General features: G+C 30.8%; 2 protein-coding genes across 5 annotated transcripts in view; one reads left to right on the top strand and one right to left on the bottom strand.

Moving 5' to 3' along the window:
• Positions 1 to 196: 196 nt before the first annotated feature.
• On the bottom strand, positions 197 to 8,222 carry LOC148627750 (transmembrane protein 121B-like). Of its 2 annotated transcripts, none has more exons than XM_088577868.1 (2): positions 7,879 to 8,222; positions 197 to 5,209 (listed from the first exon to the last, which is right to left on the bottom strand). In XM_088577868.1, the coding sequence occupies exon 2, from the start codon at positions 5,082 to 5,084 to the stop codon at positions 4,164 to 4,166; it is 921 nt and encodes a 306-aa protein (XP_088433994.1). In that variant the 5' UTR covers positions 5,085 to 5,209; positions 7,879 to 8,222; the 3' UTR covers positions 197 to 4,163. The 2 variants fall into 2 exon arrangements, with proteins under 2 accessions (XP_088433994.1, XP_088433986.1); XM_088577860.1 differs by having other exon boundaries at positions 8,123 to 8,222.
• Positions 8,223 to 8,378: 156 nt separating this feature from the next.
• The window catches only part of LOC148627749 (E3 ubiquitin-protein ligase makorin-1-like), a 16,342-nt gene continuing 3,717 nt past the window's right edge, over positions 8,379 to 21,003 (top strand). The window contains exons 1-5 of one of the 3 annotated variants that reach the window (XM_088577839.1): positions 8,379 to 8,481; positions 9,894 to 10,019; positions 16,649 to 16,863; positions 17,297 to 17,511; positions 19,633 to 19,847. In XM_088577839.1, the coding sequence (XP_088433965.1) occupies positions 8,420 to 8,481; positions 9,894 to 10,019; positions 16,649 to 16,863; positions 17,297 to 17,511; positions 19,633 to 19,847 (833 nt within the window). In that variant the 5' untranslated portion in view covers positions 8,379 to 8,419. Of the gene's footprint in view, positions 8,482 to 9,893; positions 10,020 to 12,666; positions 14,330 to 16,648; positions 16,864 to 17,293; positions 17,512 to 19,632; positions 19,848 to 21,003 lie in introns of those variants that run through there. The other 2 variants (XM_088577829.1, XM_088577849.1) reach the window with 2 other exon arrangements.

Here is a 21,003-nt window from a genome sequence, read left to right as displayed (position 1 = left end):
CAGACATGAAAAACAGACACAAACAACAAAGAACATAAAATTACCAAATAATACATACATAGTAACAAAAGTACATGAACAACTCGGTAGAAACAAAGTAGAAAATTGGCAAAATCAAAAGTATATACTAGTATCCAGTAATAATAGAATAACTACGATTAAATCCAGATTAGAACAAGCTTTAAAGCAGAAGAAATTCAGATCTGTACAGTTTTATTTTTTATAAGCATTTTACAGGCACATATAGTTGTTAAAATCATATTAAAATAAATTTGCAATAACAAAATATAGGTTAAATTTTATGTCAGTTGCATTCATGATATTTTAAATGAGAGATATAATGTAAAGTTTCCTTCTTAATAATTGAAAAGCCTCCTTGACTCATCTATCCTAATTTAACTACATTTCTCTATAATGAAAATTTTCTGTTATCTTCAACATAACAATTATAAATATTTAGTAAGTACAAAACAAATGCTGAACTAAAATACCACAGGAAGGAATTAATAAACAGGTATTATGCCAATCTAATATATACATAAGGTACATAAAAAGTTTTAAAAAAAATTCCTTTATACCCTTTATGTCTAGAATACAAGAGTACATTGTACATGTATGCACATGTATTCATAATTTTGAAATGGTAAAAATTACTAATACATGCATACGTTTGAGTTAATAAAAAGAGTATCACCAACAGCCTAACTCTAACATGAATAAAAGTAACAACATAATGAAAACAGTAGTAAAATTCATGACTAGTAACATAAAACCAGTACATAAAAACGAACACAAAATGGCACAGTTAATTAAAAAAGGTCCTTATGAACATTAAATAAAATGTTTCTTTCGGGTAGCTTGATATGACAACAAATGTCAAACCCTGTAAATTTGCACTCATCTCTTATTTGGATTTGACTAAAATAAATGACACAGCACAGTTTTGAGAGCGCAGACCTTATGACACAAGTAAGTTTCACTGAACACGCATAATATTAACAAGTAAAAATTATTCACAAATGTGCTTCCCTACAAATTAAAACAAAAATACAGCTATAGACAGTGTTGAAATTAAGAAAGATATAGATTGGAAAATTAATTAGCCTTGCGTCTCCCCTTAAGACCCATTATGTAGCATATATTTAGATCAATAAAAGGAGACTGTTTACATCAATATTCACATTATAAATCCAAATAATATAAACATAATTCTAAAGATGAAACTCCAATAAATTATCAATCCAGGGCATATATATGTTGTAACTGAGTTCACTTCTTTGCACCATAATAAGAAAATTTTGATTATATTTTAAAAAAAATATAGTTACTTGAATTTTTGTTCCTTATTCTTGTATGTTTGAGACAACAACCTCCAAAATTATTCAGAATGTTTCGTTGCTTTTAAAAGATCCCTTGTGTATAAATTTTATATGGTTTTATTCACTGATACTTAGTTACTCTCTAAAACCAAGTGTGAATTTTTTTACCCATTTGGTCCAAATTTACAGACAGGACCATAATCCCTGAAACAAATCCAATGCTTTTTTTTTTGGTACAGTTCCTTGTAATATTTCATTTAGATCAAACATCTAAAACTCTAATTTTTGCATGAAATCCTACTGTCTAAGGAGGATAATGAAGGCAGCACCATACCATTGTACAACCACATTTGTTTTTCATTACAAGCCCTTCAGAAAGACTTGTGAGACCTACCCTTAAAAAATCACAACTCATTTAACGATATGAAAAACAATCATAAACTAATTACATCGTAATTTCAGATTTCTTTCAGCACTACTCATATACAGAAATTATATTACTTAAAATATGGAATGGCTTCAGTCTTCACAATAAAAGTTAAATTGTGTGTTACAATGCAGTATGCTAAAACTTGTATTTGCACTTCCTCAATATTGTGAAAATATCATAATAAAATTTGACCAATGAATTTTTGATAACATAAAAATTACAAATAACAGAAAAATACTGGTTACCACAAATACATGTAACAATTTTGGCAAAATGTAAAGACAAATGTGTGAATAATCAGTCAGTCAGATTTCTGAGGTTCACAATAAATGTATCATTATTTGTTTTGATGTCAATGACAGTAAATAGATATACATGTATGGCAAGTGCTGGGTAAATTAAAAAAGGACAGTATTTTTTGCTCTACTTCCCTCCCTTTCCTCTTTTTCTATCTCCCTGAATTTTTTTTCTGAAGAACATACAAAAGCAGCATCATCACTTTTTTGGGCAATGAACATTTTTTTAAAAATGGTTTCCCTCCCAGACTGCTGTTCAGGAAAAATGGCAAGAGAACCAATAATTTACTTTGAATGGCCTAATTGATAGCTTCTGACAAAAGAAGGGTATACAAACTACTGGCATTTCTTAAAATGTAGGCTTCATGAATATCATAAACAGCTTAAATAACTGTCTTAGTAAGATTCATACAATATGTGATACATTCAATTTCATACTTTATATTTTATGTAATTTAGCTTATTGTATTCTTTTAATGGAATATGCAGTTATTTTTCATATAAACCCACCAAGTACAAGTTACAATGTAACTGAGATGGAAGTATTGGAAGTATTTTAATGGTAAAATAAAGAGTCAGCTACCATGGGGCCTTCAACAGGGTAGGAAACTCACTCAAATTCTAGCAGGTCCTGAATACAATTTTTCAATACATTTACTATATGGCTATATAGATTTTTGCTAAAATTAGCCAACCCTGTCGAAAAAATAGCCAGTATCGAGCTGGCGGGCAGGCTACTTTTTCTAACTCTGCTTTCAAAGAAAATTTTAATACAAGAAAGATTATATGAAACCTTAGTTGAATTTCTACACAATAAAGTATCCCAAACAATATAATAAAAAATACAAATATGTAATTTATCAAACCATAAGTCACATGAATGAACCTTATGTTACATAAATGAAGTGTTTATCTTATTCTAAATGTCATCAAATTTAAAAGAACTTAAAGCATAAACAACAGTAAAGCTGGCAGTACATAAATTTTTAAAGTACTTTTAAAACCTGAACATATGTATAACCTGAACAATGGGACTTAAAGGATTGTCTAATAAAGTCTATAAAATAAAATAACAATAGTCAATACACATACAACATTTTGGCATGAACTACCCGCTAATATTTTGGTAACAAGTTGTTTTAAAATTTATACAAAAATCCAATATGATTAACAATACAACCTTAGAACTAAGAAACAAGTTGTCTTAATTCTTAGAAGTGAACATTATTTTTAACAAATGAACTTTTGAACTCATAATTGTTTATAAGATAAAATCACATGAAATTCAGAAGTAAAAAAATTATATTTCTATCATCTCAACAACATTTTTAATTTCCTGCATGTTTCTATTTGATTGAAAAAGAAGTAGTTAACATAATCATAGCCAAAAATTAAATTAGCTTATATGCCAGACTTCACCTGTCAAAAACTTACTGTTGGGATATAATTTTTCTTTTTTTTCTGATAACCAATTTTTTTAGTATTTATTTTGTCACTTCAAAAGCTTTTGTGATCTTATTGATACATTGTGTAGGTGTTACAAAATAAACAACAAAAACCATTAGTAATGGCAGCATTATTGTATTACACATCATCATATCAATCTTCTAGTATTTAAAAATTCAAGTCCAGTAAGTCTTTGAAATTAAAGTTGAGACTTGGTATAATTTAGGAGGAAAAAATTACTTAACAACCTATTGACCCAATCTTTTTCCCAGCCCTGGGTTATGGCTAACAGAAAAAATTGCAAGTGAGGCCTAAACTAGTCCAGTAGTAGTCCTAAAGTGGAGTCAACAACATTAAAAACATTTACAAGTTTTAAAGTCACATTATTAATATTCATACAAAATTTGAAATAATGTCAATGAAAAGTCTTAAATCAAATTTAATTTTAAAAACAGATATAAAAGATGATGAACTTTTCTTTAGACTCTTATAAAATATTTGGTTCTTATAGTAAAATATATATTTTGATCAAAAACAAATTGCAGTTTACTTACATGTACTGTAACAGTAAAATTGAATGCTTTATCATTAAAAAAATTGCAACACTTACATTACTACTTTAAAAAGATGCACACAGCTGAAGTATTTGGAAAAAAAACTTCTAGTACAAGCCTAAACACTGACACCAGTCATTTTAATGTCTTCACCATCAACTTCTTCACCACCCTCATTTTGGCGAAATTTTCTGACTTCATTTTCGTATAGCTGGTAAAAGTTGACTACTATCACCAGCAAATTCTTAACAATAAAAATAGAGATATCTTTATCCACAACATGCCAAATAAGCAACCTTAATATCAGCAAGGGCAAATTGACGACAAAGATAAGAAGAAGTTTATGTAATATCAATAAAGATTCTGAAGTACGTTTGTAGCCAAAATGAGAATTGCTTAATGTCATCAGTGGGAAAATAGGTAAGATGAAATTAATACATGAAATGGAAATAATTGCCATACACATTCCAGAAGGGAGGTCATGTCTATCTGCAGGGTCAAATAATATATCTAACATGTCCACAGAATCTAATATGTCAAAGACAACTGTTCCACTGAACTCTTCAATCTGGTGCTTCCTTTTGCTCCCTGGCACAGCATCATGGTGCATCATCAACAGAAGTAAGAACACTGCTGAGGCTAAAGATATTGTTACTTTTAAAGTATTTGGTCCAAAAAATTTCCCCTCATCTAAATATTGTGCGAAATCACTGAAAATAATAGCAACTCTGGCAACCAGAGCTACGGAGTAAACAAACCAGGCAAAATATCCCAAAGGCAAATTACCAGTCTGTACAGGAGCTTGAGAGTTTGATGAATGACGGACAAACATCAAATGGCGATAGGATATAATAAATGCCACAATAAAAACGAACAAGATGGCAACATCTGCAGCAATCCATCCATACCAATACACAGTCTTATGAGACACCAGGTAATAGTTCAATATGATTCCTTGTAGCAGGACAATGAAGAAACAAAGAACCCTTGTGGGAATCTGGTACATGGACTCACATGCTTGTATACATACTCTTGACATGGTTGGTCAATTAATTTACAGCTTCATTAATATTCACTAGGTATGAATTGTGTTAGTGTGAACACAAGTACCAGTACTCAAACTGACAGGTCCTTCCTATCAATCCATAGGTAAAATGCCTCAACCTGAAAAAAAAATCAACTTGTTATAACATGTTTTTACTACATTTTCACATAATTGAAAATTCACAACTTTTTTACAAAGTACAACTAAGACGACATGTGATTGAACTGAAGATACACATGTATTGGCCATATGAGTAGAAAGCAAAATATGTAGGGTCTTGGGATGAAAACCAACTAGAAAATGGCTAATAATATTGTCAAAAATCATTGGAATACAATGTAAAGCAAAACTTAAACACAATCTATCCCATATCTGACAAACTTACATATGAATATTTAATTATATCTTCAAGGGTTTAGAAAATTATAATGCAGAATGAGAGTGAGAGTACATGATACATGTATTTAAGGCACATGTATAGGGAAATGTATGTATTATATGTTTTCTACAACCAAATTTGCCTTAAATGAATAATTCATGTTTAAACCTAAGACAATTTAAAAAAAATCACATTTCATCTTTTATGTTCATGTAATACTATAACTCTTATAAAAGTCATCTGATTAGAGTTTCTGTGCATAAGTTTGTAGTTTTCACCATGATGAGTTCTTACATTGTTTGTAGTTATAAGCCAACGAAGCTCCCTATTAAATGTGTAGAAATTCATCTAAAAATTTATCATGTTGACCACTTAACGAGTTCTGTGCCACAGGGCCAATCATCGGCCCAAAGTAGTACTCCTTTCAGTGCCACAGAGCCAATGCATTGGCTCCGTCAAAAAACTTCTTGTTTCCTTGGTGTCACAGTAGCAAGGCCTTTGTGACAATGAAACGTGACATTGAGAGTCAAAAAAGGGGAGGGTCCATAAAGGAAAGTTTTGGTAGTTCGTCTGTCATTTCATTAATCAATTACATATAAATTTTAATTTACTTGGCTGGATGATTGGTGGGACTAATGTCAAGTTTCTCTCTGATGCTGTTACGTGTACTGGTTATCATAATAATTAAAACATATTATTTTTATGAAATGCTTGTATACCCTTTAGGGCTAGTAAAAAAGTTACGTGAATTCAATTAACAGTGTACATGCATCCATTTAAATATATGATCCTTGGCTAATATGAACCTCATGTTCCCAATTAATTGTTGTCTTTTAAGATTGCAATTGAGTTGTTATTTTATTTATATCAGTTGCGAGAAATAAATGTTTGATTTTTTCTTATTTTTGCCATATTTTTTTCCATTACCACTTTTTCTACAGAACAGATGGCCATGTGTCTAGTCCTAATCCCTTCATCCAAAAAAAAAAACCAGAACAATTGCAGGTGTTGTTTTGCTCTAGGCATGCCAAACTCATACAGGAAGCTGATATCAGAAATCAGAATCACTTTAAAGATATGCCCAATCTTTATAAAGCCACACCAAATTTTGAAACAAACCCATCCATTGGGAACCGAGATAATCATATGGGATGATGAATGGATAATGTGTTTCAATCTCACTGAGTGAGAGTTTGAAGTGATAAAATAAAATTTAAAAACATTAACACCAATGAATACACAGATACGGGGGCCTATATCTGCCACTCTTTTTAAATATGAATTCTCAACTTATTATCTTGATTTTTTTAATTACAAAATAGTGGCAGATATAAGCTTCCATACACAGATCATAATTTACTTCACAGAAGTCGATAGGATTAACAACGTACGTAAATTCTATGTCTAATAACATGACACAAAGAGAGTGATAGCAATAGAAATGATAAGTTTTTTAACCATTGTACATTCATTTTCGTCAAAATTAACCGCCTCTATTCCAATAATCACACTTTTGGCTAAAACAAAAATGTTAAATGTTCGCCTGAAAAAAAAAAAAAAAAAGGCACAATTGGTGTTGTCTTTGTCCATATATTAAATAGATTGGCAATTTAATGGATTGAAAGATAATGTAATTTTAAAATTTTTAAATCTGTCAAAAGCTTTCTTAATTTGTTAGTTATACCCCCCCCCCTCCAAAAAAAAAAAAAAAATGGTGTGATGGGTAGGACTCGCCCATGCATGTATCAAGCCTGTCTTCCTAATGTATTAATTGCATTACATGTGAATGTATGTAAGACACAGTAAAATAATGGCCACGGATGCCTGCAAAAGGGTGATCTTTCGATAAAAGTGTTCATATATTTGGAACCTCATAGGTGAAACTCCTCCTAAACCTTTCATTGAATGGAAAAACAATTGGATGAAAAATCAAATATTGTTTTTATATGTATTGGGTGAACAGTATTGGATTGTTCATGAAATCATCTTTGTCTGATAGTACTCACTGCCCTTTTTATGTTATTTTTTTTTCGAAAAAATATTAAATGTACAATACAAGTTAAAAGACTACTACAAATGTAGGTAAAGTGAGGCAGCATCATTGTTTTTCATATATTTTATTTCTTTCAAAAATCCTTTCCTGTCAACCTCTGGCAGCCAATGGATTAAAGAACTTTCATCAAAGCAAAACCTTACATTTTTTAAATTAAATTAACATAGCTAGAATACGAGTCCAGATAATCATGATGTTCATTGAGGGATTTTTTCGCAGGGAGGTGACCAAGCAAATAAAAAATAAGTCATCCAAGATGGCATAATTTTGTATTTAGATTTGTGGTTTATAAAACAGTTTACTCATTAACTTGACTTAAGATTGGTGGTGTACACTGGCTATCAATCAACACTCACCTGATTTTTTGTTATTGAATTGTAAACAGGGATTGGATCTTCTGCAAGTGGAAAGTGCTTTGTTTTTCAACTAAATATGAGGAAAGAGATACATGTCTATTCATTTAATCTTTTTCCTCAATTTTTGAAAAAAAAACTTCCTTGTCTGTAGACTGTACATGCATGCATCATTGGAATACAGAGAAGATTTTTCTCCCTTTTTGTTTTATCAACAGTAAAATTCGGGTTTAATATTTTGTTTTACCTCAAACTCTTCAGTAGTACTTTATGACGTAGTTACAGGTGGTGTTTATAGTAAGAAATACATTGATACTGTTCTGTCATCCACTTTTCGGTTTGCAGTCAAACCAATGAGTTGAATAGTTTCGCATAAATAAAAAAAACAATGTTTATCATAGCACTTTTCCTGACTATAAAACAAATTGAATATTCGTATTTTAGATGATGCTAAAAAAAGAAGGTGACTATATTTATGACAATATTTATGACATTGCATCATAGACATAGTTTCGTATTTCGAGGGGAGCCTGTGCCTGTGGATATGGCAGAAGGGGGCCAGGCAATTTCTAGTCCTCCCAAATGGAGTTCACAGGTTTTATGTAGGTCGGTATCATTTAAACTGTTTGGTAAATCATGTTTCTTTTCAAGGAACTGGTTTAGTCACATTGTCAATTTAAAACTACGAGGAACTTATTAAATTCTAGACTATAGTTGATAGCTTGTATTAACTTGTAAACACTGTTTCATTTACAGAGAACTTCATAGACTATCAAATTCCAGTTTTATCAAATTTATTACTTAGTAGCAGAGTTATAATATGGTGTGGATGTCCTTTACCGTTAGCTGTTAAATGCCCTTTCCGCTATAAAGGTGTGAGGTACTTAAGTTTGAAATGGATGACAGTTTGAAGTAGGTTAATGAGTGTCAAAGCTACATCAACTTTCAAAGACCCTGGTGTAGTAAAAACGTTGTCTGCTATACATTACAAATATGTGGTTGTGCCAGCAGACAAAGCCCAAAACAACATTGCTTTTGTCTGTAAAACGTATTACATCCAATGCCTATAATCAGAGGTAGATGTACTCTAGCAGCGCTAGAGGTTGTCTGGCAAGCTGTTTTCTGACTTAGTGCCATCTTAATCTCTGGCATCTAAAAGGTAACAATAAGAATAAATGTTAGGTATGGTAGGTCCAGAACCCAGGTAAATAAAAATTCAATGGTCCTTCATCAGAAATTGAGGGTACCGGACCTGGGAACAGCTCAAATTTTAACCCTTGTTGAACTGATCAAATCTTGGTCTGACTTTTCACATGTTCTTTTGTGATGTTATCATATTGCGGAGTTGAAGAAAATTTCCACACTGGAAACCCTTTAAATCTGCCATCTTGCAGACTTTTTTTGTCTGTTGTAATGCTTATCAAATCTTAATTTTCATATTAACATTTTTGGAATCCTATGCCACTCAGCTCATTCAGGACCTTAATATTGCAAGACATTTAAAACAAGCATTTAGTGGGTACTTGTATTTGACACCACTATCTACAATGTATCTTAGACATAAATGCAAATGTAGCAGATCGGGAACAAGTTCTAAAATTGGGGCTGACCCTCCTCATTGAGGGCACTATCCTATGTGTATTTTTTTACCTATTAAAAATGCGTAAACTTACTAAATTTGTAAAAAGTCATGCATTTATTTTATTGGGAATATTTATTGTATTTGAAAAATCTTTTCTGAAGCAGATACACTTTAAAATTTAACATCTGAAAAGTTGCTGCAATATTGCATTTCACTATGGTCTGTATCTAAATTGAAATACAATGTAAGAAAATTTTAAAAAAATATAAACATACACAAAGCATTAGGCATCTTAATTAATTGAGGGGTCAGTTGTTTCATACATTAAAAGTTTCATTTGTTTTTGAGCAACAGGAGAAATTAATCGCTACTTTCTGAGATTGACAATTTTTTTTCTTCTTAAATATTTAAATGTAACTTTACATTTTCTATCCAGGTATTTTTTACACGGAGTTTGCCGCCAGGGTGAAAGATGTCCATACTCGCACGACAAAACCAGCAAACCATCAATGGTTTGCACATATTATCAGAAAGGAAAATGTACATATGGTGATGGTTGTAGGTAAATACATGCACTAAGAAATAATTTTTTTTTTTTTGACAACATAACACTTTATTGCATTTTGCTGTTAACAGTCATCATAGAGGTACAGCTTTCTCTCTATGAGCCCTATAGAAATTAGTACTTCTAAGTTATAGGGAAACTTGTAAGCCTAAAACATATCTCTTAATGTTAGTTTTACAAAGACTATAGTTTTTCAGTATGATATGTAGATGACATATTAAAGTTATATGGTATCATAGGCTAATAAGTTATCAATTCTCTCTAATATTTTATCCTTAACTATAATTATTTTGCTAGACTTAAACTCTTTTTTGAAGATGTTAAACACATTAACTTCTTTCGTTTTTTGTTCAGATGTATAATATGCTTTATAAATAGAGTATCCAACCAAAGTAGTTAAATAGTTAAAAGGAAAATAGCTTTTATCAGAAATTTTATGTCCAAAAACTAAATGTGTAAGGCTAATTTGCTTATCTAATTTTACAAGTTTGAGTATTTTAGATATCTTTTCCCAAAAGCAGCATAAATATGGACAAGATATGAAATAATGCAAGTAGTCTTCTTCTTGTCCACAAAAGTTACAGTTGACATTTTCGACCATTCTCCATTGTCTGAGAAGTTTCTTTGTTGGAATAATATATTGCAGTAACTTCCACCTAAAAGATTTTAACTTATTCTCTTTCAAAAAGTAAAATATAAATTCAAACAAGTTATTTTAGTCTAATGATGACATGTTTAACAATTTCATCCATTTCATAATTCCAATGGATGTTTCAAACTTTTTTGCTATTAACATATTATATAGCTTTTTGTTTGACAATACAGAAACCTCAATAAAATCATTACTCAACAATATCTTATCTTTACAAACATTTACAATATTTTTCTTTGACTCATCAGAATGAAGCAATATTAACCATTCTTTGGGTATCGCTTTTTTCATAATCATATACTCAGACATCCAATTTCTTTTGGTTTTTAATTTATCTATAATTTTATATTGTGAAATATTACCATTAACGTCGATAATGTCATTTATGTAGATAAGGCCACTTTCAATCCATTTATTGAATATTAAAGTTTTCGCATTATATTGAATAAATTTATTGTTCCAAATTATTTGCATTCGAATTTCTTTAAAAGTTGTAGGTTTTTTACATTGTCCCCTGCCAATGAAGTTCCAACATTTTAAGATTTCTTTGTAAAATTCCGGTATATGACTTAACTGATTGTTAATTTTGTTTCCTTCGCTGTTTGTTTCAAATATTAACCAGTTTTTACCTAATGTATTGAAATATTTTCTAGGAATCAGTTTCCAGTTGGCGTCTGAGTCATTTTTGAATCTGGTCACCCAACTAGCTTTAAGAGCATCAAAGTAACTTTTGACGTCGATCATTTTTAGTCCCCCTTGTTCATAGTTTCCAATAATAAGATTTCGTTTAACTTTGTCTTGTTTTCCATCCCATATGAAATTAAAGCATTTTTTTTCAATTTCTTTGCTATATTTTTCTGGGACTACACAACTTGTACCAACGAATGTAAAGATTGGTAGGACTAGCGTTTTTACAATTAATATTTTACCTAATATTGTAAGTTTTCTCTTTTTCCAAGACTGTGTTAATTTTTCTACTTTTTCAAGTTTTGTCTCCCAATTTAGTTTTTCACATTTGGATTAATTATGTCCAAAATATATACCTAATACTCTTACCGGTTCTTCGGTCCATTTAATACCTGCAATGTTATCTTTACAAGATTTCAATTTTCCAACCTATATGCCCTCTGTTTTGTTTCTATTTAATTTCAGCCCAGAAAAAGTCCCAAATATTTCAATTTCATTCATCGCTGAGATAACCTCATTTTTCGAACTGCAAACAAAGTTGTATCATCTGCTAGTTGTGAAATTCTAATTTTATGATCTTTACCATCAATTTTTATATTTATACCCTTAATATTATTATTGTTTCTTAGACGTTGTGTCATGATATCCAGGATATCCAGCCATTATTGATTACACAAGTCTGAATATCTGTATAAAGTACTTTGACCCATTTTGTAAATGATTCATTAAACCCATAATGTTTTAGTACAGTAAACATAAAATTCCATTCGATGGAGTCAAATGCTTTGGTGAAGTCTACGAATACCATAGCTCCTTCAACTTTGTATGAGTCGCAATAATCTATAATATCCTGAATTTGTCGCAGGTTGAAGCCAATAAATCTATTTTTAACATATCCTGTTTGATCTTCATTAATCAATTTTGGAAGAATTTGCTTAAGTCTCTGTGCTAGTATATATGACAAGAGCGTTAAGTCTACATTTAAAAGTGAAATTGGTCGATAATTATTTAATGTTAAAGGATTACCTTTTTTATATAACAATGTTAATACACTTGTCCGTTGTGAGAATGAAAGGTGATCATTTTCGAACCCATTATTTAATACTTCAACAACAATATGCTTCAATCTATTCCAGTATTTTCTGTAGAATTCAACGGTATATCCGTCTAATTCTGGTGCACGGTTAAGTTTCATTTTAAACATTGCATCTGTACATTCCTGAATTGTAATTTTACCATCATATTTTGATATGTCTTCATCTGATGCCTTTTTATCTAATCTTGTATTTGATACATATTCTTTGACTAAATTATCATCTGCTGAGAATGAAGTATAAAGGTTTTCATAAAAAGTTTGTTTTTAATATTTGTCCCTGTTCCGTTATTATTTCGCCATTTTCTATTTGCAGTTTGTTGATTGACTTTTTGACCTTCCTTTGTTTTTCAAGTCCTAAAAAATAAGAGTTATTTCTTTCTCCAAGTTCAACCCATTTTTCCCTTGATCGCACCTGTGCCCCCTTTGCTTTTCTTTCGTATATTTCTGATATATTATTTTCAATATTTTGTATTTCTTTCTCAATTACATCATCTCTGTATTCTGAATTTTCTAGTATGCACATTTTGTAATCTAACTCTTTTTCTAAATTTTGTAATTTCGCATTGGTTTTTCTTGCTTTATTTTTACAATAATTGATCGTAGTCTCTCGTTTGTCTGCTTTAAACATGTCCCAGAGAACCCCTTTATCTTTGTTTTTATTGATTTCAAAATGATTATGTATTTTGTTTTCAATCAACGCTTATTATTCACTTTCATCCGATATTGAGTTATTCAATTTCCAATAACCCCTCCCTTTGTTAGCCTGCCCTGTATGCATTTTCATGAATACGGCTTGATGATCCGTAGATCTTATTACTGCTGGCTTTATTTTGAAAAATTCTATCAAAGACCGAAAATCATCACCAATTAATAATAGATCAATTCTACTTGCTTGCGTTTTATCTTTACACTGCCAAGTAAATTGTTGTTTGTTTTCATTCAAAGACCTCCATATATCACAATTTTTATTTTTTATAAGAAATATTTTTAGTCCATAAACTGGCTTAACTTGTTGCGTGTTGCTGTTTGAACTTTTTCTATCTATAGCATGTATAACTTTGTTAAAATCCCCACCTATAACCAGAATACCTATCCCATGTTGCTTTACTATATAATTAAGTTTCTTAAAAAATGTGTTTCTATTCGATTTGTTATTAGGCGCGTAAATACGCTATTTTCTAATTGTATATTTATCACAATCACTCATTGTCAGAAAATTTATCAATTAGTTTGTAGTTTAAAGATTTTTTAATTAATACAGCTACCCCTCGGCTAGCCGTTGTGCCATTACTACAAAATATATCATATCCTGAATCATTATTAATTTCTAATTCGTCATCCTCACTGAAATGTGTTTCTTGTAAGAAAGCGATCGCGCATTTTTGTGTCTTTAGCCATTCAATTATCCTATCCCTTTTGGCTTTGCATTTGATTCCGTTTGTATTTAAAGAAGATATATTAATTGTGGATATCATGAGCAGTAAAATAATATAAAATTGAAATTACAGTTATCTTTTCTTTGTCTACTTACTTCCAAAGAAATTTTCTCGCACACGTTAAGCGATACACAAAGATGCCTAGTAACCATAAAAATGTTCATACATGAATTAACATGTTACATCTTAAGACTTGTATAATAAACATATAAAGCTGTGCAGCGAATTTTACAACATTCACTCTGGAATTAAGTGTTATTTGTGAAGTGTTATTGCTTTCAAAGATATTTTCATTTTTGTGTCTAAAGAAAACTATAGTGAATATAATATTATTCGTATCGAAAATAATAGTATGATGGGATTAAATGGAGTCATTAGTCAAGGATCTTTTTTGTAATGAAAAAACTGTTTCATTGCTGCGGATTATGGACCTTCGGTAAGTAATCTCTTTGAGTTGATCTTATGAAAAAAACCTTTCTTTACCTTTATTTAAGTATTTTGCTTTGAAATATATTCCTGAACATGAGCGTAGAGCTAAGAGCTTCATGTAGCAAGTTTCAATTATATCCCAAGCCATATATTTAGGTACGTTTCCGTTCGTATGTTCCAATATTACATTATTATACCTATCATACACATGTAGTTTTTTAATGGTATCATTATATGTGGTCCTGACACTTAAAATTGATATTACAAAAATACAAAAAACTTGTATTATATGCAACTTTTTTACCAAATTCACGCTTTGCCATTTACATAAATGTAGTTGTTTTGGTTTTACCCGTAACAAATGATTATTTATAATATAGCATATACATGTACATGTAACATGTCTAAAAATGAAACTACTTGTATATATACCAGAATACCAAATTGTTATTAATAAAACTATTAGATTAGTATGTCGACAAATGTAAACTGAACTTGTTTTTTTAGATTGTTATTCGGTTTCTAACATTTCAAATATCATGAATTATATTTCCACAATTTTATAAATTTGGTCTTTGTTATATGAATTGAACTGGTTTAAACAGCGCACGTGATTATACTGTTTAAATTGACCGTAATAACAACATTTCTGGTAGTTGGAAAGATAAAAGTACTTGTGTCCCAAATCCGTAACAGTTGTTGTTTGCTATGAATACTTTTAAGAAAACCAATTGAAAATATTTTTAGAAGAAATTGATTATCAACAAATGGCATGCCATATGACCTGATCTTATATATTTTTAATGCACTATTTTCATGATTTGAACGTTCGTTTTCATGACTTGAAATTTTCACACAATTTCTGAAGCTAGTATTTTTTCTTGCACCAAATTTCTTCTCACTTTTGAAGTTTATGCTATGTTCAAACTTTTGTAAATTTGTACTTATTCCACATCTTTCATATGAAATGAACATTCAATTTAACAGCATATTAATGGTCATTTTCACATCATTTTTTAAACTGATATTTTTTCTTTTAACAGCATATTTTCCACTTTTAAAATTCATATAATTTTCATATTTTTCTAAATCTTCAATATACAAACATAAATTAAACATTAAGTTTACTAGCATACAAACAATCATTTTCCTTTATGAAGCATTTATATTTTACCTCTTTGACATTTTGATCCCACCTCTATCTATTGGTGTGGGTGGAGTTCTCCCTTTGCTGTTTGACCTTTGTGCATTGTTTTTCAGGAATTTAGATAAGTCTTGTTGGCCTTTAGAGCTCTGATTCTTGTTAGAGTCATTTGTTTGTTCCCTTTTACTGTCACCATTCTTGTTCCTTTGTCCACTTTTCCTCCTTTTCTTTTTGTCTTTTCCTTGTCCATCTCTTTCATTTACTTGTGGATGAGTTTGGTCAAATACAGTGTTCTGTTTATCATCACTGTTTTTATCTGTTGATTTTCCTTGATTCTTGGATGGTGACAATGATATCTGAGCTCCATTTTCCTGTGTCTCAGAATTTTTGCTGTCATCCTCAGATTCTAATCCTTCTGCATCTGTTTCTTCTACAGACTCAGACTCATCAGACCTTTCATTTTCGCTTTCTGATTTTGACCCTTCATCTTTGTTTCTGTTTCCGTTCTTGAAACCTGGGCAGTTCATCATTCTGTGTCCAGATTGTGAGCAAAATCTACATATCCAATCATTTGGGCATTCCTAGATATTGTGACTTTTTTGTACACATTTATTACATTGAAATAAAAAGGGTTGCCCCTGATGATAAATTTTAGCTGTATATTTTCCGATCTTAAGGGTCTTTGGGAGTGAATCAGTAAATGGCTGACAAATAACCATTCTCATTCCTGTCCAACAGTTTGTAAGTTTGTTGTCTACCCTTAAGTATTCTCTTGAACATTCAACTATTTCAATGTCTCTAAGTGCTAACTCTCTGACTACCTGACCATCATCAGCTGATAATGGGACATTGTATACTTTGACAAATACAAGGAGGTCATTACGCTTTCTAAAGGGGTTTTGTCCCACTAGTATTACCGTCTTTCCGCGGATGATGACTCCTTCAGTTAGTAACTTGCCCCTGTCATCTTCGTTGTCTAGATATATACGCCAGTAAGAAATTATTGAAACATTAAATGAAGTGCAGTTCTTGCATCTACTTTATATACAATGTATTTACATGTAACTTTGGAAAAGTAAAATTGTACTTCAAATGCTTACTTTTAATGCAGAATGATCAGTTTGTTATTGTTCTAATAGATCACTATTGGCTACTGATTTTGAATGGAATTTGACTTTTTAGATATGATCATGTAAAGACAAAACCCAAGTTATCAGACTCAAAAAGTGTAGGCAATACTGTAAAGACAATCTCATCAAAAAGTGTTCCTATCATAAGTAATATGGTAACATTAAAGAAAGGAGGGATCACAACTCCAAAAACTCCTGTTACGCCAAAACCAGAAGAATGGGTCAAAGCAAAGGAGTTTATACCTGGTCAACCGTATAATGCAACAGGTTTGTTTTCAAATAATTATATTTAATGTAATCAAGCAACTTTGAAGGAATAACATTTGCTTTGTTTTAAAATACTACAAGCCACTAGCGTGAAGCAGAGGTTGGTTAAGAACTAAAGCATGCATACAAAGAGACTACATGAACAATTAATAGAAGTGCAAAGAATAAAATACAAATACACTCAAATCTTATATTTATTATATTAATGCAAATACCCCAAAACCATCTTATGAAAATAGAGAGCTGATTTAAAGGTGTGTTTACTCTTGTTAAAGACCTGTTGGTGATCTCTGTTCATATTTGCTATTTTTTATAAAGGTTATATGGTGATGCATTTGTTGCATTTCACCTTATCTCTTCCTATTTCAATTGTACCTTGTTGTGTTTGATTAATTTCTCTATGAACTGATTTTTCAATTCTTGACTTCAGCAGTTCCATCAAGCTATGCAGCAGCTGTTGAACCAACAGCTGAAATTCCTAGTCAACCTTTTCCTCAAGGGAGCAAGGATTTGATATGCCCTTACCTTGCCCATGGAGAATGTCCTTATGATAATGATTGTGAATATCTCCATGGTGATATCTGTGATTTGTGTGGTCAAGCTGTGCTTCATCCGGATGATAATCAACAGAGGGAGGAACATCAAAAGGTTCTTGTTAATTTCTTAGGTTTCTCTTGCAAAAATTTCAAATTACATGTTCATGATTTTCTGTGAATGTAATTCTGCAACAAGCAGTTTTACATTATTTCTTGTTAATTAAAGAACCAGTCCATATGAAATTCAGACACTGTCTATGGTAGAGGTTTTTCCTGGTATAGATTAACCCACAAACAATGTTTTTGTGATCTACATATGCTATATTTCTACGTAACAATAGTCTTTTCTGTATATAGATCTGCATTTTTGAGAAAACCATATCTTCATCTCCAACTATATATAATCAACCAAATAAAAAAAAATCAAGAACAATAACTCTCTGCAAAGTGCCAATTTCGTACACAATCTTTATAATTTTTGTCTTCAAAGTGTTACAACAGAATGACAATCTTAAGAGTGGTTATGAGGTCTATAATTGTTTCTGAATAAGAAATAAAGGTGATTTGAAGGGTTTCGAGGTGCATGAATCACCTGTCTGAATTTCTGAATTTTATAAAGACTGCTCCTTATAGCATGCAGATATTTGGTTGATTTTGGTATCTGATTGTATTTACATATATGATTTTTATTATTCATGATTGAGTTTACATTTCAAATAAGCTGTACTCAAATTACAGTTCTTGGCCTAGTCATGCTCTACTCCACTAACACTTAATACAAAGTATAGGTCTTGAGTTGTTTTACTTTTGCATAGAATGTTGATTTTACAAAACTGATGGTAAAAAGTAATATGCAAGATTGGTAAAATAGATGGTTAAGGAGTTAATACTATATCACGTTTTCTGTCTGACTCTCTGTAAATCTATCTACATTTTTTGTACCCTGTCATACATGTACCTGTATATCTTTTAAGTGCATCCCCTCTAAACCTTTGCAATAGATTTTATTCAAACTTCATACAGAGGTGTAGCAATAATTTGCAGATTGAAGCAAAGTAAAGGTCATCTAATTAAAGGAAATCACTTTCTGTTTTCAGAACTGCCCTGTCCTCTTTAAATTGGGCAAAATGTGCACTATACTTCTTACAATTATGCTTCTGGAACAGGTTTATGTTGCTGCAAGATTGAAGTCATCACTACAGAAGTTTTATGGTCGTCATCATGAACTCGTGGATCATTATGGTGTATCCGTCTGTACCATGAAAACTGTTTCAACATATCTTGTTTATCTGTCCTCTTTTATCTACCCAGGACTTGACTTTTTATGAGCAACTCAGCAGGTATTTCTAGAAAAGCAGAGAATGCTTACTCTACTAGTGCACCTGGTCCATGCTCCCAGTTTTCAGTGGAGTCCCAGTTGTTCAGTTACTTTTGTTACTTTTTATGTATTATTTTGTGTATGTTTTTTTATTTTCATTTACACTAGAATCTTGGTTCCCTTGACTACTCTTTATATTAAGAAATTTGGAACAACAGTACAATAATATAAACTTATAGTTGACATTGTTCATCATATAAAGGATTTATAATTTATCCAAAAAAAAAAACGTCCTAAGCAATTAACCAGTGTGGTGTTGAGCAGAAACACTCCTATCCTTTGACTACCAAATTGAAAATAATATATCTTTATAATTTAGGATAATATTTGAGCCATTTTTGAACAAATTGGGTAACTTTCAATAGGGGGAAACAACTTATTTCAGAGGTAATTTAAGACAAACAGATTGATAATATCTCCAAATAAATAGTTTTTCATTAGTGGTATCAGCTCAGAAAAGATTTAATACTTGAGTGCTTATTGATTTTGACTGAGCTATGTTTGAGTGTGTGCTCAGAGTTATATATTCTGCACAAAATCATATAGGACATCATTATTTTTGTATTTGATATTTGGGTGTCTTTGACATCTCTAGTTTTCAGTAACCTTTTGTGAATAGACTACGTGTCAAATAAAACCAGTGGCTTGAAGCATTCTAGCAAAGGGAGGTAATGCTGCTGAAAGTTTGTTTTTTTTTCATGTTTATATCATGGAAGCACATATCTTCCTAAACATTCAATTTTAATGCAGAAAGGAATTCTCGGTCTAGAAGTGTTCCGAGGCAATGTGATCTGAAGTGTTTCAGTTTTGTAATCCTGCTCACAGTATTACTATGTCATGATCTTATTTTAACAGGAGTGTATTAAACAACATGAACAAGCTATGGAGTTATCTTTTGCTGTAGCCAAAAGTAAAGACAAAGCTTGTGGTATTTGTATGGAACTTGTACTGGAGAAGGAACCTCACACAGAAAGAAGATTTGGAATAATGTCAAGTTGTAATCATATCTTTTGTCTTTCCTGTATAAGGAAATGGAGAGGAGCAAAACAATATGAACATAAAGTAGTCAGGTAATCAGTATATTTTATTCTTGCATCAGATAGGCACATACTATAAACACAGTATCAACTTACAAAAGTGATTATGTCCATACTCAAAATATTATAAATGAGTAAAAAAGGGAAAGACATTGGGTATAATTTGCATAATAAAAGGGAATACCTTATATAATTAATCACATTTTTCTCAGAAATAACACAACAGATCAGTGTTATTTGTGACACATGTATTTATTACAACAGGAGAATTGAAAAATTAAAAAATATTGTGTTTGATAGAAAATTAGATTTGGAAATTCCATATTTAAAAAAGAGTACAAACTTATAGAAGTGTGGTATTTACATTAAAACTGATCAAAACCAAAGTCTAAATAACCTGGACACCCAGGGATCGACAATAACGGTAATCTGGTAGTCTGGGCCATCCTAATTTTGGTGAGGAGTACTTGAAAAAATTGTTCATGGTAGTCCATTGGGCTATCTAGATTTCGCCTTATATTTCATAAGATCTAAGAACAGAACCATCATTACCATCTAAGGATTACCTTATTATTAATATTTAGATACTCCCAAAAGGTTGGATGTTCAGTACCTCACTGTCATTGGCTTTGTTTAATATCTCTTTAATATGATCTGCCCATCTTAGTAATTTTTTAATTCAGATGTTATGACCTTCTTTGTCCTTGACTGGTTTCTCTGTATTTTGATGTTTACCAGCTTCCATTGATTTCATATGATGATAAATTAATTTGAGATAAATACTGTTATCTGATTGGTTAAAGTATTTTTTTTATATCTCAATGGATAAAAAAATATTGACACACCCCTATTCAGTTAAATTCAGAGCTACGTTTTCATGTTTAAAGATAAAAATATGTTTTAAAATTAATTTATAAGAATCTATGATAAAAATTTTGACTATTGAAAAATAACATAAATTTTCCATGTGCATATTTTGTTTATTGCACTTATCATAGCCAATTCTTAAGGAATAATATATATTTCTGTTCTGATATAGATTTATGATAGCTGATGGCGGTTTTTTTTCACCAATGAATAAATAAACATATCTTAACTAGGTTATGTTTAATATAATATACACTGTATTATACAAAAGAACAATATCTTGAGGTTGCACATATTTGATTTTGAATATTTCTTGTTCTAG

This window comes from Perna viridis, chromosome 1 (assembly GCF_037379345.1).
Source record: "Perna viridis isolate PV_CMFRI_1.1 ecotype Kerala chromosome 1, ASM3737934v1, whole genome shotgun sequence".
Lineage (NCBI taxonomy): Eukaryota > Metazoa > Mollusca > Bivalvia > Mytilida > Mytilidae > Perna > Perna viridis.
Note: the sequence above shows the minus strand (reverse complement) of the source record. Positions and strands in the feature narration are given on the sequence as shown.

Bases quoted from the DNA above. Each gene is read 5' to 3' on its own strand.
- LOC148627750 (XM_088577868.1), bottom strand. From the start codon at position 5,084: ATGTCAAGAGTATGTATACAAGCATGTGAGTCCATGTACCAGATTCCC.